The sequence below is a fragment of the Natator depressus genome, chromosome 3, assembly GCF_965152275.1.
Source record: "Natator depressus isolate rNatDep1 chromosome 3, rNatDep2.hap1, whole genome shotgun sequence".
Classification (NCBI taxonomy): domain Eukaryota; kingdom Metazoa; phylum Chordata; order Testudines; family Cheloniidae; genus Natator; species Natator depressus.
In genome coordinates, this window is record NC_134236.1 from 162,793,574 (window position 1) to 162,816,095 (window position 22,522).

A 22,522-nucleotide genomic window follows, 5' to 3' on the forward strand; every position below is an offset into this window, starting at 1 on the left:
CTTTGTCAATGGAATATAATCTTGTTTCATTCTATTGTTAATCATCCCACCTATCTTTAGTTTTTAATTGTATACTGGGAGTACTTAACAAGCCAGTAGGAACACTGAGGTCCTCAGCGTCATGCCGTTCAATACTAAAAGACTCAAGAAGCTTGTTGTTACACACCAGTTTATTACATCTATATATGTTCATAATGCATATGTGCTGTATAATCTTACTCTCACCTACAAGTGTGTGAGGAAAGCTGGACTGTTTGATATTGGATCTAAACACATGCAGCAATACCTTTGATGTTTGACAATGTCAGTAACAAAATATGGTGCTGGAGACTAGTCAGAAATACCTTAGGTAACTTAAAGTATTAAATTTTTTTGTTTGGTAGCTGTTGAGAAGAATCTACAAATGTGGGAAGAAATGAAAAAGGGAACAGAATGTGGACAAATGTGTTGTCTACGAGCAAAAATAGACATGAATAGTAACAATGGGTGTATGAGGGACCCAACCCTTTATCGTTGCAAAAACCAACCACACCCACGCACTGCAAGTAACTACAAGTACGTGCACTTTCTATTAATATTGACCTTGATATGCTTTCTTTTCTACTCTTCAGCAGGTTTCTTTTTTAACTTCCTAGGAGTTGCTTGCATTTTCTCAACCAGAATGTGTAGCTAATCTCCTTGTAGAAATGACAAAACTTCTTCAGAGGACTTTTAAAACCTGCGCTCTGGCAGCATTTCATAACAGTACCCACTGATGAAAATTCTATAACAGGTCCCTATTCTCATGTCTTTGTAAGCTGGGCCATTTTAAAAAGGAAAAATAAAAAAACCTCTCCACATGTGATGAGTACCATTTTTCTTAAGAAATCTTGGCAAACCATTTTGACTGCCTGCATTACAAGCAGCCAAACAATTGGATTTTGTTTTTACTTAATCTCTCAACTTTGAAGGTTAATCTTTAGTGTGAAGTGGTGTCATTGACCTATTTAGCTGAGTGGCAACTGCGTGTTCATAGCAATTGTTCTTTTCATTCAGTATAAAGAGTTACTTCATGTGCATTGAACTAAGACTATTTGCAGAACACTATAGTTTATTCCTTACTTGAAACACCTGTTTCCACCCACTCTTCCCACTGTTATAGCTTCAACAGATGGGAAATGTTGACTTGATATGGATGTTGAACTAAAATGGTGGCTTTGGCTCTTGGTAGAAATGCATTTAAAACAGAGGTATAATGTACTCACTTGTAATTGACAAATCACTGCCTCTGTTGTTGTAATCGCTGGCTGTTGAAGTTTAAACTATGGCCCGAACACGGATTTTTTTTTTTTAATGATACATATTGGTACAAGGTGTAGGGAAAAATGTAGGTGTTGAAAATTTTTTCTCGGTTTTTGAAGTATTGAGGGATTGAATTATTCGATAGTTTTGCCTTTGCTTATAAAATGTCATTTAATATATTTTAATTTGTTTCTTCTTTTTTATAGAAGAGCTCAGTATCAGATGTGCTGTTTTAACTAATTTTTGATGGAGTTCTAGTGACCATTTTAAGGATTTTTGAGTGATTATAAAGTATGGAGTAGTATTTAGTTTTATGGATATGGTTTTCAGATGCAGGTAAACTATGTGTATTCTTTTCTGACTTTTTATTTTAAGCTCTTCTTTCTTTTTAGTGTTTATCCTACATATGACTTTGCCTGCCCCATTGTTGACAGTATTGAAGGTGTCACACACGCATTAAGAACAACAGAATACCATGACAGAGACGAGCAGTTCTACTGGATCATTGAAGCCTTGGGCATAAGGAAGCCATACATCTGGGAGTACAGTCGTCTAAACCTCAACAACACTGTGCTATCTAAAAGAAAGCTAACCTGGTTTGTCAATGAAGGGCTGGTAGATGGATGGTATGTTTTTATGCATTTCTGCTATAGCAGCAATTGTATGTAACCACACATGTATGCTGTTCATAAAGGAAATTATAGAATGCATGCAGTCACTTTTCTTTGGTTAAAGAAATACTAACTTTTTTCACCTATAGCCTGTAAGTTCTCTTCTCTTAGTTTTCTTGGCACTTAAATGCCAAGTGTGTAGGTGTCTTATAAATGCCTACAGCAATTTCCTCTTTTTTTCAGTCTTCTCTGGAGCAAGCCAAATGGGGGGAGGAGGGGAATTTTGTTGGGATTTACAAGTTAACCATCATATTTGTGTTTCCAGGACAAGAAATATACTAGTATTGCCTTGCTCTGCTTCAGTTTTTACTGCTATAAAATGGGGACACGTTTTTTCTACCCCTGTAAAGCACTCAGGTCAAAATTTTCAAAAATGGGTGCCTAAAGTTAGACCTCTTAATAGAGACTCAGGCATTAAAATGCCCTGACTGAGAGAATGTTGAGCACCTTTTGACTTTAGTGGGAGGCGCTGAGTCTTCCAAAGTTGTTTATTTTAGAGAAGAGACAAATAAGAGAGCGGGACATCATAAATGCATAATGAATGGTACAAAGAAGGTAGATTGGGAACTTTTATTCCCCTTTCCCATAGAAGTACAGGTGAGCGTTCAGTGGACTTGCAAAGTAGCAAAACTGATAGAAGAAAATACTGTCAGATAGCATACAATTAGACCGGATCTTGTTGCCACAAAATACCTATGAGCCTCAGAGGATAGCAGGGTTGAGAAAAAGGATTAAAAAGTTATATGGATAACAAGTATATTTAAATGAATAGTAAATATTTAAAAAACAAACCAAAAAAACCCTAGCTTTGGAAGGAATAAACCCTTCAGCTTAAATGCATAAACTGGTAGGAGGTAACTTACCTCCTAATGATGGAGGGAGGAAACTTTTTTTTTTTCCCAGTGGGGGTGGCGCTCAGGTTTTCCCATAACTGCCTACTGCAGGGTTAAGTCTTCTGAAGCATCTGATGCTAGCCACTGTTGGTGACTGGAGAGTGAACTACATAGACACTGGTTTGCTGCTCAAGTAGGGCAGTTTCTATGTTTGTATTAACTTACAGATAAAAAGTGATATAGGAGTGCAAAATATTACTATATTAATTAAGACTTTAGTACCAGTTGGGTTGGTTCCATTGTTTCTGGTGCCCTTCCAAGTCTAGCACTGTTCAGACCTATGTGTTTGAACTTAGGAAAGTGGGTGACAACAACAAAAGGATCTTAAATAAATCAGGGCTCAGATTGAGCTGGTGCATGACAATGTACTAGCATCTCTTGGAAGCTGGTATCTTGTTCTCCAGAATCTGTGAAGAAACAGTTTACGTTTTTGTTGTTAACTGATGCAGAGATGTTTGAGTCTGCAGAGAGCCTGAGCAGTATCTGAGATCTGAACTGCCCCATTCATCTTGATGAGTTATTAACTTAGATGCTTAGTAGGAATGATTTTAAATCTAAACATTGACTATTCCCTTCCTCATGTAAAAGAAGAGGAAGTGGAGTTGGAGTGGGGAAAATCACAGATCTGTACAACTTACTATGAGTTAAGTTTTTACTTTTGATTCCACAAGTGGGTGACACTTAGGAGAGACCACCACTTTTTTCCCCCTCCCATCAAGGAAGAGCCAAATCCAAAGAACTTAGTAGAGTCCATGGATGTATTTTAAGTCACATCGAGAGGGAGCCACACTCAAGGAAGCCCAGTGGAGCTTAAAGGGAGCTCAGAGTATTCTGAACATCTGCACAATATACTGTGAGCAGTCTCTCATTTTGGTGACTCACACGGGCAGAATTTATTTTATGGGTGGAGCTTAGAGTACTACCACCTTTTTCCTCCCAGTTTGAAACTTAAATAAGATACAGGAAGAAAGCTGGAAGTTCCAAACTTTGGCATAGGAGGGGCAAAGAATGGTTTTAGAATAAAAGGGAAGGAGGGGGCAGGATAGCACATCTGAGTCCCCAGTACATAGTATTGACTTGTGATGGGGACATGTAATGGTACCTCTTCAATTCTTGACAGACACACCAAGGATTGAATTGGTGTGGAAAAGAGCTGCTGTCACTAAGAGGTGGTTTCCCATCCCAAGTTAGTGTTCAGGAATGCTGGCCCGCAGCGAGAGAGAATCTGTATTAGAACTGTCCATAGATAGAGAAGTTTAGTTTCCTGGGCTGTCAGGCTAGCCTCTTTCACCCAGCACTAAATTCTCACATGCAAAATAATACAAAAGTTTATTTTCTTGAAACTGTGATTTACACAAATATTAAAAAATCAGTACATTATCACCTGTTAATGAACATAATTTAGTGCATAATAGTAGATACTGAATGAACCTCTCAACTTTTTTCCTCTTTCTGCCAGGGATGACCCAAGATTTCCCACTGTGCGTGGTGTGCTGAGAAGAGGCATGACTGTTGAAGGACTAAAACAGTTTATTGCTGCACAGGTGAGTGTTGTCTTTCCCTTCCCCATCTTATTCTTAGAGTCTGATTGTAAACTTGGAAACTACATATGGTGAGCTTTCAGTTGAAGCATTTATGTCACTTTGCCAAGATTTTCTCCTTTTGAAGACTCATGCCTGTCATGGCTTAGGTCCCAGTCCTGCTTACATTTATGCATGTGAGCAGCCCCTTGTGTAAAATTTTATGGGTCTGCAAGATTTTGAGCCTGTAGTGTGCTGAACTCCCATTGGTATCAATGGAAGTTTGGATTGAGATTATGGCAGCAATGGGCCCTTAATGTTTATTTTGTAAGATGAGGATTAAGCTGAAAAATACATTGTTATTTTTGGTAAACATGCTTAGCATTTCTGTTGTGATTCTACAGACATTAAGAATGATATTCAAGATTATTTGTTTGTTAATCTTGCCTTCCAGGGCTCCTCCCGATCTGTTGTGAACATGGAATGGGATAAAATTTGGTCATTTAACAAAAAGGTACATGCTTGTATGAGTTTGATGCTGTTTCTTCTTGGTATCCTCGTCCCTGGGTTATGTAGTGAATCCACTGTTCACTGGAGTGCTCATCATAAAGAGTAGCAATTTTTTAAATATATTGCATCATCTGGCACATTTTCAGGAAAATGGAATGTCTCCTCTTTCTAACATGAGCTAGCACTAATCATATTGACTTGCTAAACCAATATTGAGTTGTTTTACTTAGAACTATGCAGAAAGGTAATGATACTTTTTGTGAATCTGATCTGAAAACTCTGCATTTCATTTTTCTGCTTTCAAGCTGCGAGCTATCTGTAAGAAGGTATTACTTAATGCTTCTTTTGCCTTAGCACATGGCTTACAGTACTGTAAGCATTCATAGCATAAGCCATCTTTATGCAGCTTCATAGCACAATCACATTTGCTTAGGTAATATGAGCTGCATAGATCCATTTAAAATGCATTATTCCTGTTTTTAAAATGCTGTCCAGTTCTGTTTTGACTTATTTGTCAAAGTAGATGGAAACACTACTCCAGTCAATTCATGTTGTCCAATTTTCCTTTCTGGAGTGAAAGTACTGAGGCCTTTTGTGTATTTCCTGTGCCCGAATGAATGAAAATATATATATATATATATATATATATCCCTTTTTGATGTTCCTTAACTGAGTGTCAAATAAGGAATACTGCATCTTAATATGGTTAGTTGCTTAGTTGCTTCTTGGCAGTGAATGCTTGGACACTATAATAAGGCGAATCATTAGAATGCTGACTGTATAACTTGTGTGAATGCCTGTAACTCTTGCATTGGGATTCCTGCTTGTTTTTGCTGAGGCCTTACTGCAGATCTGTTCATTTAAGTAGTATTTGCTTGTCTGGCATGTGTCTTGTATCCCTTCCTACCTTTTGTATTTGGTCCACTTGGTGTATAATAAGGATTATCAATTGGTTCTTTCTGTTGCTGCATAAATACTAATAACTTACTTGAGTAGTGGATTTTTAAAAATATGGGGCAGTTGATAGTATATTTAAAACTGTTTTAATTAAGTGTCTTGAAATTCCTGCTCCTTGGGTAGCACCATATTTATCAGCCAAATTCTGTCGTCCTCTACCTGTGCCGTTGCATTGGAGTCAATAATACAAACGAGGGCAGAAATTGTTCCTACACATTTCCCAGTCTGATATAAAAGATCTCTGCAGGCAGAGAGCTGCTTTATGCTGTTACATTGTAGAGACAGTTACCTCGGGGAGTATTGGCCTGAATTATTAAAACAAAGGGCATGGTTATAACAATGAAAAAAAATCATAACCTTAATTGTAAAATTTAGGTATTTTAGTTACTAAATCATACAGGAGCATATGAGGCCTCTGGATGTTGAGGTACCTTAACAAGCCATTTCCTATTACATCTGTCCGAAACACCTCAAGGGTATGGCTTCCACATATACTGAAATGGCCCACCTTGATTATCATACACATTGTAAGGAGAGTGATCACTTTAGATAAGCTATTACCAGCAGGAGAGTGGGGTGGGGGGAGAGAGAACCTTTTGTAGTGGTAAACACCCACTTTTTCATGGTTTGTGTGTATAAAAAGATCTTCTGTACTTTCCACAGTATGCATCTGATGAAGTGAGCTGTAGCTCACGAAAGCTTATGCTCAAATAAATTGGTTAGTCTCTAAGGTGCCACATGTACTCCTTTTCTTTTTGCGAATATAGACTAACACGGCTGTTACTCTGAAACCTGTCGCATATACTGACTCACTGATAAATGTATGACTTGTGAATCCAAAGCACACTCATACTTGCTAGTGCCAAGCAAGTTGGGTATAAAATAGATTGACAAACTGTTTACTTGTAAAATTGCTGTTTACGTGTGCATTCCTGTTGCAGTGAAAGGATAAACATAAAAATATTTACTTGCACTCATTCAGTTTAGCACCCAACTCACCTGCCAGTTAGTCTACCACTGTTTCCTGCTAGCCCTCTAGTGCCCCTTGTGTGTACTGTATTATTCTAAGCATCTCCAAATGTTTTATGAAAGTAAGTTGTAAGAGATTCAAGAGGCCCTGTGAAAGGTGGTGCTGGGAGGGAAAACAGACTTTATAAAAAAAAAAAATATAGGGAGAGGCTGTGATGGTGACTAGTTTGGCAAGAAGACACAATGGTGGGAAACTCAAAAATGAGTTTAATACTATGGTATTGCCTTATTATAGTGATCTAATGCTGCTGTATTAAAATGGTGTTTCTTAATATTATAGACCCAACTGGTGCTCCTTGCGCAGGCAAAGCTATCTCTGAGTCTTTGAGAAATGAACATAGGATCAGGGTCTGTGCTAGCAAAAGTATGGCATCCAACATGTTGTTTTAAAATGGATTTATCTAGAAAGAAAATGGTCCAGCAGGCAGATTTAGTACAGTTACATACAGAGTATAACTACACCAATATAGCTCTACTGTCGTCCTTCTCAGTGAAGCATTGATTTGAGATCTGGTTTACTTGCAGTATGATGGTACCTGTTTGCTATCAACAACTTTGCCTGTTTTAAATACAGACTTTTTTGTGGAAAGTCTGAAAAATTGCTTAAGGATTGCTCACTTTTGACTATATATTTTCTTGTTTGTCTTGCTTTTTATAACTTTTGGTGAAAGTAGCATTAAAAGGCAAACAAGTGCAGTAACACAAAGAATACCACTTAATAGTCCTATATTTTCACTTTACTTTGTTTCATGTAATCTTTTGCTCTGACACTGCCCAATAGTCATGATTATCTTCTTTTTGTTTCCCGTAGGTCATAGACCCAGTGGCACCTCGGTATACTGCTTTACTGAAGGATGAAGTGGTCACTGTGAATGTTCCTGAAGCCCTAGAGGAGATGAAAGAAGTGGCCAAACATCCAAAGGTTGTGCATGCATTTGTCGTCTTTTAAAAACTACTGTATGGTACTGATCATTAAGACTGACGTTAGCCATAGGTTAGAGCAATCAACTGGGACCTGGGAGGGAGTGTCTAGTGTTACAATTTAGCACTTAAAGAATGAGATCAAGCCAGGGACTTGGACATCTCTGTGCTTTCATACATTATAAGGCTAGAGGGGACCATTGTGCTCTATTCTGACCTCCTGTATAATATTTCTCTGAATTAACTTTTGTTAGATTTTCTTTCTAGAAGATATGATCTAATTCAAACTTAATTTAAAAATTGCTAATGGCATGTCCACCAGGGGATGAGCTAGACTCCTAAACCCATTTTGCTTGTGACCAGAGATGAAGCCAGATCTCAGGAGAAGAGAAATTGTGCACTACCACATTTCACCTCCTCCTTATCTCTGTCCTTGCAGACTGCATGTCTTGGGAAAGGAATGAATAAAACTCTCTTGTTGACAGTACTACAAAACCCAAACTCTAAAAAATCATGACAGGCCCCAAACTATCGAGAGAGTGGCTTAAAAATCGGGTGACCTATTTTTTAAAGACTAGATTGCATTTGCGTTTTGTTTGACTTCAGAGCTTTCAGGATGCAATGTGTTCACGTTTTTAAGCTTTTCTTTGCAATCCCAAAGGTTAGAAACTCATTTTATTAATAAAAAGCTAAGATTCTCCTGCAATCACATGACTCTGGGAGCTGGGGATTTAAGAAAAACGTGAAATAGCATGACTTGTATAAAAATGGCAACACTGCTCAGACCCATCCCTCCTTTTGTCCTGTGCAGAGAACTTTTCCCTGTTTTAGTTATGATTCTTTTTAAGTATGTGATATGTATTGTAATTCTTTTTCTGTGTACACTCATATAAAGCAGTGTGTCAGGACTCAGCTCTGTTAGCTAAGCCAGTCAACTTGTATGATAACCAACTTTGTATTTTTCTTAATACACAGAATGCTGATGTTGGCTTGAAGCCTGTGTGGTACAGCTCCAAAGTGCTGATTGACGGCGCAGATGCAGAGACTTTGACTGAGGGAGAGACTGTTACATTCATAAATTGGGGCAACATTATCATCACTAAAATACACAGGTAACAAGTGTAAAGTAATTCCAAGTAAAGGTTTCTGCACCTCAGCTTTTCATTGACAAGAATAGCCTTCTTGCATCTTGAAATATTAAAAGATAGCATGGATAATCATTTTTAAATGGATCACACAGCTGCCTGTTTAATAAATAGTACATCTTACTGTAGTTCTGGGTCTGAAATCACCAGTGAGGCCAGATATTGCATGAAAATTCTTCTTATTCAGTTTACTGACGCACTTCCGTAGTTGTTACTGTCTGTTAGTTCTTACAGTATGAATTTTTTTTTAAAAAAAAGCCCATGTCACCTTATAACAGCTTGCAAATCTGCTCTGTGACTGATACTTGGTATAAGAGCTCTCATCCTAAAAGTGAACATATGCTCTTGCAGATTGAAAAACAAAATCTGTTTGGCTGCAAGGTTGCAAAAAAAAATGTGAAATTAAAATGTGATGTAACTAACTTCAAAATCATTGCACTGAAAGCTTAGAAAGATGGAAGGTTTATGGAAACGTGTAAGGCTTTTTTCTATGCCTTGCACAGCATTTTGCTGCTACTTTTTAATAAATTAAAACAATGGAAATACTTCAGAAGTGCCTGCTGTGTGGTGATTTTTCCAAAACTTTGAATACTCCTACGTATAACCTCTTGATGATCTGTAGTATAGAAAGGTATTGAAAAGCATCTCAAGACTCTGCTTGATGGCAACTGTATACCAATCACAGATGTAAATCTAAAGTACATCTGTCTTAGTATAGAGGAAGACTTCATCTGCATATCCCCTTTGGTATCTCTTCATAGCAAAGTACTGCTTCAGAAGTTACCAGAATAATTAATTTGCTATGTTTTTCATGTAAATCCTAATCTGATCAAAAATATTTTACTTGGAATAAAAGTGAATTGGGGTGGGGTGGGGAACAGATTAGCCTTTTGAATATGGCCTGTAGTGATAAGAACATAAGAATGGCTGTACTGGGTCAGACCGAAGGTCCATCCAGCCCAGTATCCTATCTACCGACAGTGGCCAATGCCAGGTGCCCCAGGGAGAGTGAACCTAACAGGTAAGGATCAAATGATCTCTCTCCTGATAAGAGAATGCTCTTTTCTAAGTCATTAATGTGGTTCTCAGTTTTTTTAATCAAGAGAGCCCTTCAGACTCATGTGAATAGTGCAGATTGATACCTAACAATGAGATTCTCTCCCTTTTCCTCTGAAACTAAATGGCATTTTAAAAATAAATTGAAATGCATGATGACTTTAAATTAATCAGTCACATACTTGACCACTAGTAGGGTTTTTTTAAAACAAAAAGATCTTGTACAAAAATCTATACTAGATCTTTTTGGTATCTGTCCCTGGAGAATTCTGATGGCCAGTGAGTTACAGAACTCTGTCCTAGAAAATATCATCTTTCTAGTCCATGCACAATGCATTCTAAGACTATTTTTGACATGAGCCTTTTTGATCAACAATTCCCATATTTTTGATATTGTCTTAAGAAATATTCAAATATATACCCTCATTGTTGTGTAAAGATGTTGTTTCATCACATTTTTCTGTTTCTTCTGTAGAAACTCAAGCAGGAAAATTGTGTCCATTGATGCCAAGCTGAACATGGAGAACAAGGACTACAAAAAAACCACTAAGATCACTTGGCTTGCAGAGACCCCACATGCACCTCTCATTCCAGCCGTCTGTGTTAACTATGACCATCTGATCACCAAACCTGTCCTAGGTAAAGATGAAGATTTCAAGCAATATGTCAACCGAAATAGTAAGGTAACTCATGTATTCTCCTCTTAGTCAACACAGCTTTTGCTTGCTTTTTCTCCTTACCATCAGCACCAGTTTTGGGTTTTTTTTTAAAAGGTATTAGGCTCTCTTTTCCCAAATGTTCAAGTTATATTTCAAAGCAGTTTGAGTAGTTTAAACTTAAGCTAGATTCCCCCAGTCTATATTAAAAAATGTAGATATACTCTTCTGGGCTACAAAAATGTCTGTGGGGTCAGATCTTCAGTGAAGGTAAGTCCAATTATGTTATCTGAGGATCTGGCTCATGGTTGGCATTTTTATATTGGTGAAGAGTCTTTACACGTAGCACTGTTTTGAAATAGATAAGCTTTTTATGTTGCACAACAAATTGGAAGTCAATGGAAGCTGCAACCTGGTAGGAGATCAGACTGTTTAGCAGAGTTTCATTATCTAGTACATTGGTTTTCAACCTCTTTTTTTTTTTTTTTTCATTTGCAGACCTCAAAAACAATTTTGGCTGGAGGAACAGACCCTTTAGAAATCTTAGACCTAGTCTGTGGACCCTCAGGGGTCTGCAGACCACAGGTTGAAAACTACTGGTCTAGCAAATAGAATAAAAAACTACAGCTGAAGTTGTATAGTTTTTAGAAAGACTTTGCTTCATTGGCTCCTTTGATAAAACTTGTTAAATTTGCTTTTTGTCACAGAAAGGGTGTATAGTTGTTGCAGTCACTTGGTTTTGTATCTCGCTATCTCAGTTTAAAGCAGGGGTCTCAAACTCAAATGACACGAGGGCCACATGAGGACTGGTACATTGGCCTGAGGGCTGCACCACTTACCATGCCCCCCACCGCGGCCCCACCCCAACTCCACCCCCTCCCTGCCCCCAGGGGGTACAGGAGGGGTGCAGGAAGGGTGCGGCAGGTGGCTCAGGGCAGGGGATCGGGGTGCAGGAGGGGTGTGGCAGGCGGCTCAGGAAAGGGGGTTGGGGTGCAGGAGGGGCGCGAGGTGTGGCAGGCAACTCAGGGCAGGGGGTTGGGGTGCAGGAGGGGTGCGTCAGGCGGCTCAGGGTAGGGCGGCGGGGTGCAGGAGTTGTGTGGTGTGCAGCAGGGGGTTCGGCTGCAGGAGGGGTTTGGGGGGCGGGTCCAGCCTGCTGCGCACCGGGGCCAGGGCAGGCTCCCTCCCTGTCTGCCCTGCCCCCGTGCCGCTCCAGGAAGCGGCTGGGACCTAGGGGCAGGCACAGGAGTCTGTGTGTTGCCCTGCCCGCTCCTCCAGGTACCTCCCCCAAAGCTCCCTGGCCAATGGGAGCTTTGGGGGAAGTACCTGGAGGAGAGACCAGGGCAACACACAGACCCCTGTGTGCCCCCCCGGCCACTTCCCGGGGTGGCGTGGGGGCAGGGCAGGCAGGCGGGGAGCCTGCCCTGCCCCCAGTGGGTCACTGGGCTGTAGTCGCTCTAGGTAAATGCTGGGGGGGGCTGCAGGGAGCTGGTGGGCCTCAGGTTTAAAGTGTCTTGTACAATGTGGCACTGTTCTGTGGAGTTTCTTCCAGTCATTGTCACTTTTTCTTCCAACCCTGCGACCTCAGACCATATTATGGGATCTAAACTGAGGCTCTTCAGTAAGAGAGGGAATGCATAGACACTCTGAGCTGGGTCTGTTGATGACAGTAGCAGAAAAGTAATGTGTGAAGGAATGTTTTGTGATAGTACTTTGTTCACTTATTAGTTTGAGTTGTACATTTTTATTGTGTAGTTAACTGAATTTTTTTGTGTTCTCATGCTTTGGGGAGGGGAAAGATCTTTAAATGTATTCCAGTAATTGTTCCTATTTGTTTTTCTACCTCAAGAAGATTGAGGTTTTATTTTAAATCATAAGAACTAAATACTGTATTAACTTTTCTCGGTATAATTTACACTGACTTCCTACCATATGTATGACGCTTTAGTCCTCTGGCACTGATGGTTTGGAAGCTCTCCTTCACCCTAGCATATTTTCAGGCTAGCACATCTCCTTGAGAGTATCTTATCCATTGTCATTGGGATTAATTGACACTTTAGCAGTTGTGAATTTGGCACATCTCTGGAATCCTTCAATGCAGCTACAATAATTCTTAGCATTATTTTAAACAATGCTCATAAGAAATGGTCTTAATTTGCTTTTAACTGTTACAGCAAGAAGAACTGATGTTAGGTGATCCTTGCCTTAAGGAGTTGAAAAAAGGAGACATCATACAACTTCAGAGAAGAGGATTTTTTATTTGTGATCAACCCTATGAACCGGTTAGGTAAGCAGCTTTGTAAATAAACTCCATATATAGCCTGAGAATTGCCATTATAGATATGTAACATCTGTTTTAATGCATTTCTGTTTTTAATATATTCACACACCAATACTGAAGTCCCTAAGGAAGAAATGTATTTTTTTTTCTTGTCCAGCAAAAATAAAAAACGTTCTGATATATACACACACACACACACACACACACACACACACATCTATATCTTGCATTGTTCTAGGTATAATGTTTGCAATTAAACCAGTTGCACAACTGTGGCACTATATACAAACGTTAAATATAGTTTTAAAAAAATCTTAGTGTCATTTTAGGCCTGCGTTTATGTTGAGCCTTCATGTAGATGTACAGTGTCATCCAGGTGACATTTTCTATGAGAACAAGGAATCTCTGAAATAATGAGGGAGTCAATTTTCCTTGTATTCATTATGAATATGTAAATCAAGAATCCCAGAGATGGAATAAAATAGGTGATTGCCTGATTAGAGAAAAGCATGTTTATATCAAGTATATACCTAATGATGAAAAACTATTCAGTGTTTCACTGCCAGTGTATATAAGATTCCCTTACGATCCCATTCACTATCAAACACTTGATTTGTTTCCCATCTACAGAATATGTTGGATGCAAAGCCTAAAGCTCTTTAGAATGCGCTGTAAAAAAATCCAGATGGCCAAATCTGGATTTTTATGCAGAAGAGATGGGAAAGCTGCATTCAGCTGCTATTTCAACTAAATGAGATGAGAATTAGATCCCTGAAGAGAGGGAGCTGTGAGATGGAGAAATTATGTGAGCAATAAACATCCATTACAGTACGCTGAGCAGTACAGAATGTGAACTGACAACATTAAGTAGTTGCAATCAGAAATGCCATTGCTTTTGCAATAGAGTATGTAATGAGAGTGTAGGGTAAGAAGTGGTTTTGAATATCTTTTGTCCTCCCCCCCCCCCCAAAAGTGTTTGGTAGGCATGCTGCTTGTATTCTTTCCTATTGGTGCAGTGGCCCTATAGTGATAGTGTATAAAACATTCGTTCTTTTAATCTCTTTCTGTAGCCCATATAGCTGTAAAGAAGCCCCATGCATTTTGATTTATATCCCTGATGGACACACAAAGGAAATGCCAACATCTGGCTCAAAAGAGAAGACTAAAGCAGAAACTGCAAAGAAAGAGGTAAATAAGGCTTTTAGGAAAGGCTTTCATAAATAACATTACTATTGACGTTTTTTTAAAAAGGAACACTGAGAACTTGCTTCTGTTTTCAAAGGCTAGTTCAGCTTCAAAGGGAAAGCCTGCTCCACTTGTTGCTGATACCTGTAGTCCAGCCTCTGCTGCATCTGAGGACCCCCTGGTCTTTTACAACAGAGTGTCTGCTCAGGGTGATATGGTTCGTGACTTGAAAGGTAAAAAGGCTGCAAAGGAAGATATTGATGCAGCTGTGAAACAGCTATTGGCCTTGAAGGCGGAATACAAGGAGAAGACAGGCCAGGAGTATAAGCCTGGAAATCCTCCAGCAGCAGCTGTAGCGGTACCAAATGTTTCTTCCACACCTCAGACCTCCAGCAATCTGGACAGCAAATCTCTTTATGATAAAGTAGCTGAGCAAGGAGAGGTGGTCAGAAAATTGAAAGCTGAGAAAGCACCTAAGGTAAGTGTTTTAAGAAACTAGTTAAGAGAACATGAATATTTCATGAATATTTGTATAGTTTAATGTGCTTTCCCAGGATGTAAGTGAACCTATGTTTTCCTCCCTTGCTTTCATTAAGTTTATTTGGGTTTGGTTCCTCTAGGACCTCTCTTCTCAGGTGGTGGTGTTCTCCAAGTAGCACTGGTATGATTAATTCTGTCCCAATAATATTTGAGGAATGTTAGATGTGAGCAGAACTGCTACATTTTCCATATTTTTGTTCTTCCCAGAAACTGGCCCAAACAAGTCTTACCACCCAAACCAAATACAGGACTGTCTGAAACTGGTCCCTGGCAAAAGTTCTCAGTCATAATCTGTTTCCCTCTTTCTCCACAACATTGTTCAAAAGAGGTGATTCCAAATGGTTGACTTAATTCAATCTAACACTTCAAGAAGAAGTTTCCCTGCATAAATTATTCATAAATAAATGTAAAAATTGTCAAGTACTTGCTGATTTTTCTCTTTTGACTGCAGTTTTTGGTGAGTATATGGAACTATTTTGAACAACAGCAAAGCAGATCGCAAAAAGAAGGAAAACTTGTTGACATTTCCTGCCCAATATTCTGGCAATTAGACTTTCTTTGTGGCATTACAGAATCTGAATGAAAGCACATATCTATGTATTGTAGCTTTAGAGGTACTGTATTGTAGAGAACTGTTGCAAATGTACAAAACAAAGTATTTCTAGTAGGCGTTTGTTTGCTTAGCACAGTGGAGGTCTGGTCCATGACTGGGGTTCCTAAGTTCTACAACAGTACAAATAAATAATATCTGAGGGTTTACTTTAAAGGGTAAATGTTTTCTTTACCAGATCTACTCAAATTGTGGTGAACTAATAGTTATAAATAGCCTATGAATATACAGTACTCAAGGTTTTGTAAACTTGGTGTGTTACTTTTTATATAAAAAAGGATCTGTTGTTTGGTACAACTTATCTTATTCTTTCTGTCTTTCTACAACTTTCTTTTCCTCCCTTTCTCTTCCTGCTTTAGGATCAGATAGGTGCTGCTGTGAAAGTGCTTCTAACTCTAAAAGCAGACTATAAACAAGAGACAGGCCAGGAATACCAACCTGGAAACCCACCTGCTGTGTTCATTTCTTCTCCTGTTCCTCCTTGTCCAATAGACAGCAAATTTCTATACAGTAAAGTAGCTGAACAAGGCGAAGTGGTTCGCAGACTTAAATCAGAGAAAGCTTCAAAGGTATAATGACACTGAATACTAAAGGCTTCTTAATGGAAAGAGATATATTCAGCTTGGTTAAGCCCAAACTTTAGGTTTTGTGAAACTTGTTTCTGTTCCCATTAGGTTCTATATTTTCATTATTTTATTTTTTTAAAATTTCAATTAGGTTTTCTTTAATTCTCCTAAATTGTTTTATTTGGCTTCACAACAGTCTTGTGCTTGTAGTGCATGAGAACCAGAAAGGAAAATCAACCAGTTCATTTTTATTGTGCTAGCTGAATGAACTTCATAAGACATAAATGATGAAAAGCAAGCTGTAGTTTTAAAACTATTCTGGAGTGGGGTGAATAACAGAAATGTGGTGTTGGTTTTTTTGACAATCCCCATTTAATAATTTTCAATTCAAAGTCTTGTCTACTTGGCCCCCAATCCTGCAATGTACTGAATGTGGCTGGACTGCTGTGCCCACTTGGGGCCAAGACTTCACTGGGGAGCCATGAATGTATGAATGCTGTATGATTGAATCCTTGGTGTGTGGCTTGTTGAAGTAGGTCTGACAAACAAAGTAAAATTACAAAGAGCTTACTTGTGGCCAAATCCTACTCCCCTTATTAGAGACTTGTTCATTCCTGGGATCTGCTTGTGTGAGTCAGGCAAACAGAATCTGGCCCTAAGGTAGTGTATTACAGCAGTTATTCTAGTGCTATTCTAGTTAAGATTGTGGTATCTTTTCCATTATTTTGTTTCTACCTTTATGTACATCTTAATTCTCTTCTTGCTTCAGGATCAAATAGATGCTGCTGTGAAAGTGCTTTTAACACTAAAGGCAGAATATAAACAAAAGACAGATCAAGAATACAAACCTGGAAATCCACCTGCAGCTCTTCCTTTTACATACTCTGCTGCTGCTGCTCTTCCTTCTCCTGTATCCTGCAATAATTTGACATCCTCTAGCTCAATAGACAGCAAAACTCTTTATGATAATGTAGCTGAACAAGGGGAGGTGGTTCGCAGACTCAAAGCAGAGAAAGCTTCAAAGGTATAATAGTGGTAAATATAGAGTTTCTTCAGTTTTAACTCTTCCACATTTTGCCACTGGGTGGAAGTCTTCCACCACGTAACCCTGAACTGATTCTCCTGAATTGTTGTTCTGCCTCTGGCAGCTAAACCACCAATTCTGTATTCAATCCAGTAAAGTATTCCTGTATCTCAGAAGAGGTTTGGATTTCTTACTCCTGAGACATGCAGTTCTGAAATTCTTCTCTTACCAGCACAGTCCCACCATGTGTGAAAAGTCAGACTGGCAGGTAGACAGAGGAATCTGTATGACCAGAATGGAATTTGAGCACTGTTAATTTTAAAACTGTGTAATGTGGTGTGATGTGGGAGAACAAAAGTGCCTGTTAGTCCAAACTACCAAAGTAATGAGGTTTTCCCCAGCCACAGAATGAATTTAAAAGGAAAATCTGTTTCCTTGAATAATAGCACCAAGAAGGAGCAAGAGAAATTCATCTGCTCTCAGAAGCCACTGGTCTCTCTAAATGCCCTCGCTGATCTTATATTTCCTCCTGAATGAGGAAAGGCTTTTTCAGGTTCTTCAGTGTACTGCTATAACTGTTGTTAGTAGATTGCTGTTAACAAAACAATCAGAGAGCTCCATTCTGCTTCAATCCTGGTAGCACTCAACACTGTGGGATGGCTGTTCTTTTCATTCTCTAACCACCACACACATTCTGCTTGTGGCCAGATACAGATTGGACTCTGCTGTCTGCCCAGTTTTATTTGTTGCCTTTTCTTAGTAGAGAAAAAAGAATGTTCTTAACCTACCGTATATACTTGATCATAAGCCGGTTCGTTTATAAGCTGACCTCTCCCCCCCCCCCCCCCCAATGGATAAGTAAAAATGGAAATTTTTTATGACCCATTCATAAGCCGACCCTATAATTCAGGGGTCAGCAAACTTTGGCTCCTTGGCCATCAGGATAAGCCACTGGTGGGCCAAGATGGTTTGTTTACCTCGAGCGTCCACAGGCACGGAGGTAAACGTAAGTAAACAAAGCGTCCTGGTACGCTAGCTGCTTACCCTGATGCGCTGGGATAGCAACTGGTGGTGGGGAAATCTTTTCTGGGGAGAAGCTGGGGGTCAGGGGAGTAACCCCTGTGACCACCCCCCACATTGACCCCACCCCTAGCCTGGGACCCTCACACTCTCTCCATCCCATCCCTTCCCACTTTATCTGGGGAGGGCCGGGGAGGATGTCTCTTGCCTGGCCGGAGCTGCTGTGGCGGGCCAGACCAGGCAGTGCGACCACAGCATGTTCCAGCGGGCTGGGCGGCATGGCTGCAGCATGCTCCGGCAGGCCGGGTGGCACGGCCACAGCCGGCTCTGGGGGGCGGGGCCAAGCGGCACGGCTGCAGCGTGCCAGCCCCGGAGCTGCAGCTGCTTTGGAGGCTGGGGGGAGAGCAGCGTGCCCAGAAGCGGGGAGACTCTGGCCCCGCCTCTTCCCTTCTGGCTGTGCTGCTTCTGTTGGGGGGAAGGGATGTGTCCCACCTCTCCCTCTATACCCGTTCTTAAGCTGACCCCCATCTCTGGTGTTTCCCTTTTTTACTAAAAAAATTTGGCTTATGACCGAGTATATTCAGTACTTTTTGAATCCTCTTCTGTGACCGTTGAATTTTTTTTTCTTCCACATAGGACAAAGTAGATGAAGCAGTGAAACTCCTCCTTTCTCTGAAAGCAGAGTATAAAGAAAAGACTGGGCAGGACTACAAGCCAGGACATCTGCCAGCAACTAAGATATCTGCTTCACCTCAAACAACAGGCACAGAAATCAGTGGCCCAGATACACCAGAAGCTAAAGCTCTGTTTAACAAGGTGGCCTGTCAAGGAGAAGAGGTCCGTAAACTAAAAGCAGAAAAAGCAGAAAAGGTAAACTTTTTAAAAACACAAGTTAGTTAAAAATAATAACCTTAGAAGACATTTCAGTTGATGTTAGGGCAGGGCTAGTCATGTGTACGTGGGGAGATGTCAGTCACCACCAGGGGCTAGGGCTGGGAGTATGAGCAAATGAGACTCTGTCCCTCTTGCTTGCTATTAAGCACGCCCGGCATGGAGGGGCAGGGCTTCGAGGTGTTTCTGAGGAGGTAGGTGTGGGGTAGGCTTTGTCCCCTCAGGCAGAGCAGAATGTAGTGGTCTGCTTGCTTAGTGGATGGTTCCCATTGTTCTTAGTGGAGTTTCCCCCAAGAGTATGAAACAGGTGTAAAAGTTTTAGGGCTTATTTACATTGCCAGAGTGGTATAAAGGAGCCTTATTGTAAATGACAGTATGGCCTTATAAATACTTACGGTGCTTTAGTGATTAGAACTGGTCTAAATTTTGGACTGAAAAATTCTCCTATCAAAATGTGCTCCATGAACGGTTTAGTACTGACCTTTCTGGAGATGGTCAGTAGCCAAAAAAATTGAGTTTGATTCCCTAGCCCTCACTTGCTCTTCAGTTGCTTACGATGTAATACTGAGCATATGGATGCGTATATTTGTTGACTAATAACTAGAAATAAAGGGTCAAACCTAGCTACATTACTATTAGACAAAGGAGGTTTGGAGATTTCTTCCAGTGCTCTCCACTCCCATTCTCCATCCATGGTATTGTAGTTTCAGTTATTTTGGTAATTTATTTAAACCGGTATGATTACGTTGCATTATTTTGACAAATAAAGTATGCAGAATTTTTAAAATACTGGGTGCGGAATTTAATTTTTTGGTGCAGAATTCCCCCAGGAGTAGAAGATGTAGCACGTATGTGTATATATAGAACATCTGTAGGTCCATTTACTCCTGTGATTCATACTGATTTCTCTTTATTTGCTTGTTCTTCCATGGGAATCACTTCAAACCAAAGGATAAAATAGATACAGCAGTGCAGCAACTGCTTCAACTGAAGGCCCAGTACAAGTCTCTTGCAGGAGTAGACTATAAGCCTGTCTCTGCCATTGGTGTTGAGGATAAAGACAAGAAAAAAAAAGAGAAGGAGAACAAGTCTGAAAAGCAGAATAAGCAACAGAAACAGAGTGATACTCAGAAGAAAGAATATCAGAAAGACCAAGATGGTAATGGCCTCTCCGCAGAAGGTTTAGGAGAAGGTCAGGGGCCTAAGAAACAGACCAGGTAAAGAAATTAGCAATCCAGCTACATGAAATCTAAATTGGGAGGGCTGAACAGAGCTAAATCTAGAGCAATATTTTTAAATTTTTAGTTTCAGTTGGTAGTGTGGGAATATACAAAAAAGAAATAATGCCATGTTCCATTAATAATTTTTTTTTATCATGTTCATTTCAAATTTATAGCTCATATAAGGAGGGAGTAAAATCCATGTACTGTAAATTACATGCTATAAAATAAGCATAATACATTTTTGTTTTCATTACAAATATTACATATTATTGACAGGGATGGTGGAGAATCAGAAAAACTATGCGAGAAAACTGGATTTTGCAGTCTTAAACCCTGATCTGAGCACCTAATACATGATCTATTGTCATTGACTTTGCTAGGAGTTGATGGAGCTCAGCTTCTTGCAAGCTCTTGCCATTATTGCTAGTATGGTTTATTTTGGTTGGTGGTGGTAGGATTAATCTTTCTTTTGAAATAAACTAATATTTTTTCTGAGGCAAAAAGCCTTCAGAAAGCAAGCCAGTAAGTTACCTTAACAGCTTCACAAAACTCTCTAGCCAAACAATAGCATTAGTGGAGCTAAGAAAAAAAAACAAACTTAGGTGAGCCATATGCTCGAATCAGGCTTTTATTTGGAAGTTTTCGTTTCACAGCTTGATGCATCGAGGCATGTAACTGGTGCAGGAGGGATCTAAACAGGAAAAACTGAGATATTTGTATGAATGCTTCTCTTGAGTCCTGTTAGAGAGGGATCATCATGATCTGAAACAAGTTAAATTTCAGAGGGGCATGGTTTGGAGGGATAGGGTAAAAAGGTTGTTTGCAGATCACTGAAGTAAATATGCTTTAACATTTAACAAAAGATTTTTAATTACATTAAAAGGGACTTTTTTCCCCCCAAAAAACATTCAAGCATGCAGCTTTAATGCTACCTTCACCACTTGGCAGTGACCTAACTATAGGGTTCTGTACTTTTCAAATTCCATAGGCTTGGTCTAGAAGCTAAAAAAGAAGAAAATCTTTCTGACTGGTTTTCTCAGGTAAGTGTGCATCACTTGAATTAAGGAGTTGTTTCACCTCACATTTCACAAAAATGATTTTTTTTGCCACTCCTTTATTTATTTATTTATTTTTTTGTAATATAACTCTGTTCCTTAAATTGCTACCAGCATTTTTCTTTAATTTCTGGACATATGTTTCCAAGTGCTGTGTAAACTTGTGAAGCTATATAAGTTAATGGCCACCTGCTTAAAAAAACAAGAACCCCCTTATTCATTAAATACATTCTGGCAGTGAAACACTAAGGATCTTGGTAAGTATATTTGATGGATGTTAGTTAGCAGTCTTAGTTTAGCTCAGGATGGTTTGTAACCAAAAGTTACCACCATTTTTTATGGGTGGTCAGTGCGAAATGAGTTTTGACCTTAATACAGTGCCTCAGGTAGTCCGGGCAGGGCAGGGTTTGAGGGACACTGATAGGGCATGGAGGGAAGTTTACAGTACCGGATTTCTGCATAAGTAGATTGTCTCCGCCACTATCAAACTGGCATGTTTCACCAACAAGGACATTTGCCATGATTAATGCATAATGTGTTTGGTGACCTTTTGTAGTGAGTGAAGAACACTGATAATTAAAATGGCCTATGCTTGTCTTTTCTTAGGGTGAGGGAGAGAGTGACCATCTGCACTCCCTCTTTGAGATCTAAGGACCCCTTACATTTCCCACCTTATTACTCACCTTCAAGGTCCTACATCCTCACTCTTTATCTTTTTGGATAAAGGAGCTGTAGCAAAATCCTTGCAGAACAATTCATTACCACTCCATAATTGGTCATAGAGGTGATCTGTAAGTGATGCCAGAAAATATGCACTTTTCCCTGTAGTATCTGAGCCCCTCTATTCTGCACCAAACCCTCCATTTCTTGGGAGGAAATTGTTAAATATAATTATTAAATCTTTGCTTACAAACTCTCTTTGGCTTTTTTGGTTTTAAATTACAGCCATTTTAAACTGCTGATTGATCAACTTATTGTAAGCAGGGTGTCATTAGGCTTGAATTATTGTAGTGCTTTTTTGTGCATGCAAATAGAACCTTAATATCTTAAAAATATCTTCTTGACAGGTGATCACAAAATCGGAGATGATTGAATACTATGATGTGAGTGGCTGCTACATTCTTCGTCCATGGACTTTTTTCATTTGGGAAACCATCAAGGATTTTTTCGATGGTGAGATCAAGAAACTTGGTGTAGAAAACTGCTACTTTCCCATGTTTGTGTCCCAGGCTGCTCTGGAGAAAGAGAAAACTCATATTGCTGACTTTGCTCCTGAGGTACACATCAGAATTCTGTTTTCTGCACTCATGTACTACATTTAACTTTAGCTAAACTGTGTCTTTTTAAAAACTAAGGATAGTGCTCAGATAAATGATGTAGGCAGATATTTTTGTATTCTTACAACCAGAAGCTGTGCAAACAACTTCTGCTTCTGCTGCTCCTAGTCCGGTAGGCAATGATGTCAAATATAAAACAGTTAAAAGTTTGTAA

At 39.5% G+C, this 22,522-nt stretch overlaps 1 protein-coding gene across 6 annotated transcripts in view; it reads left to right on the forward strand.

The window, feature by feature from the left end:
- The window catches only part of EPRS1 (glutamyl-prolyl-tRNA synthetase 1), a 60,303-nt gene that overhangs the window by 19,597 nt on the left and 18,184 nt on the right, over positions 1–22,522 (forward strand). The window contains exons 9-25 of one of the 6 annotated variants that reach the window (XM_074949236.1): positions 384–555; positions 1,674–1,907; positions 4,305–4,389; positions 4,820–4,879; positions 5,181–5,201; positions 7,673–7,783; positions 8,758–8,894; positions 10,459–10,666; positions 12,811–12,923; positions 13,988–14,105; positions 14,200–14,580; positions 15,612–15,821; positions 16,588–16,842; positions 18,499–18,732; positions 19,705–19,970; positions 20,965–21,016; positions 22,099–22,308. In XM_074949236.1, coding sequence (XP_074805337.1) covers positions 384–555; positions 1,674–1,907; positions 4,305–4,389; positions 4,820–4,879; positions 5,181–5,201; positions 7,673–7,783; positions 8,758–8,894; positions 10,459–10,666; positions 12,811–12,923; positions 13,988–14,105; positions 14,200–14,580; positions 15,612–15,821; positions 16,588–16,842; positions 18,499–18,732; positions 19,705–19,970; positions 20,965–21,016; positions 22,099–22,308 — 2,867 coding nt within the window. The remainder of the gene's footprint in view (positions 1–383; positions 556–1,673; positions 1,908–4,304; positions 4,390–4,819; positions 4,880–5,180; positions 5,202–7,672; positions 7,784–8,757; positions 8,895–10,458; positions 10,667–12,810; positions 12,924–13,987; positions 14,106–14,199; positions 14,581–15,611; positions 15,822–16,587; positions 16,843–18,498; positions 18,733–19,704; positions 19,971–20,964; positions 21,017–22,098; positions 22,309–22,522) is intronic. The other 5 variants (XM_074949238.1, XM_074949237.1, XM_074949239.1 and 2 more) reach the window with 5 other exon arrangements.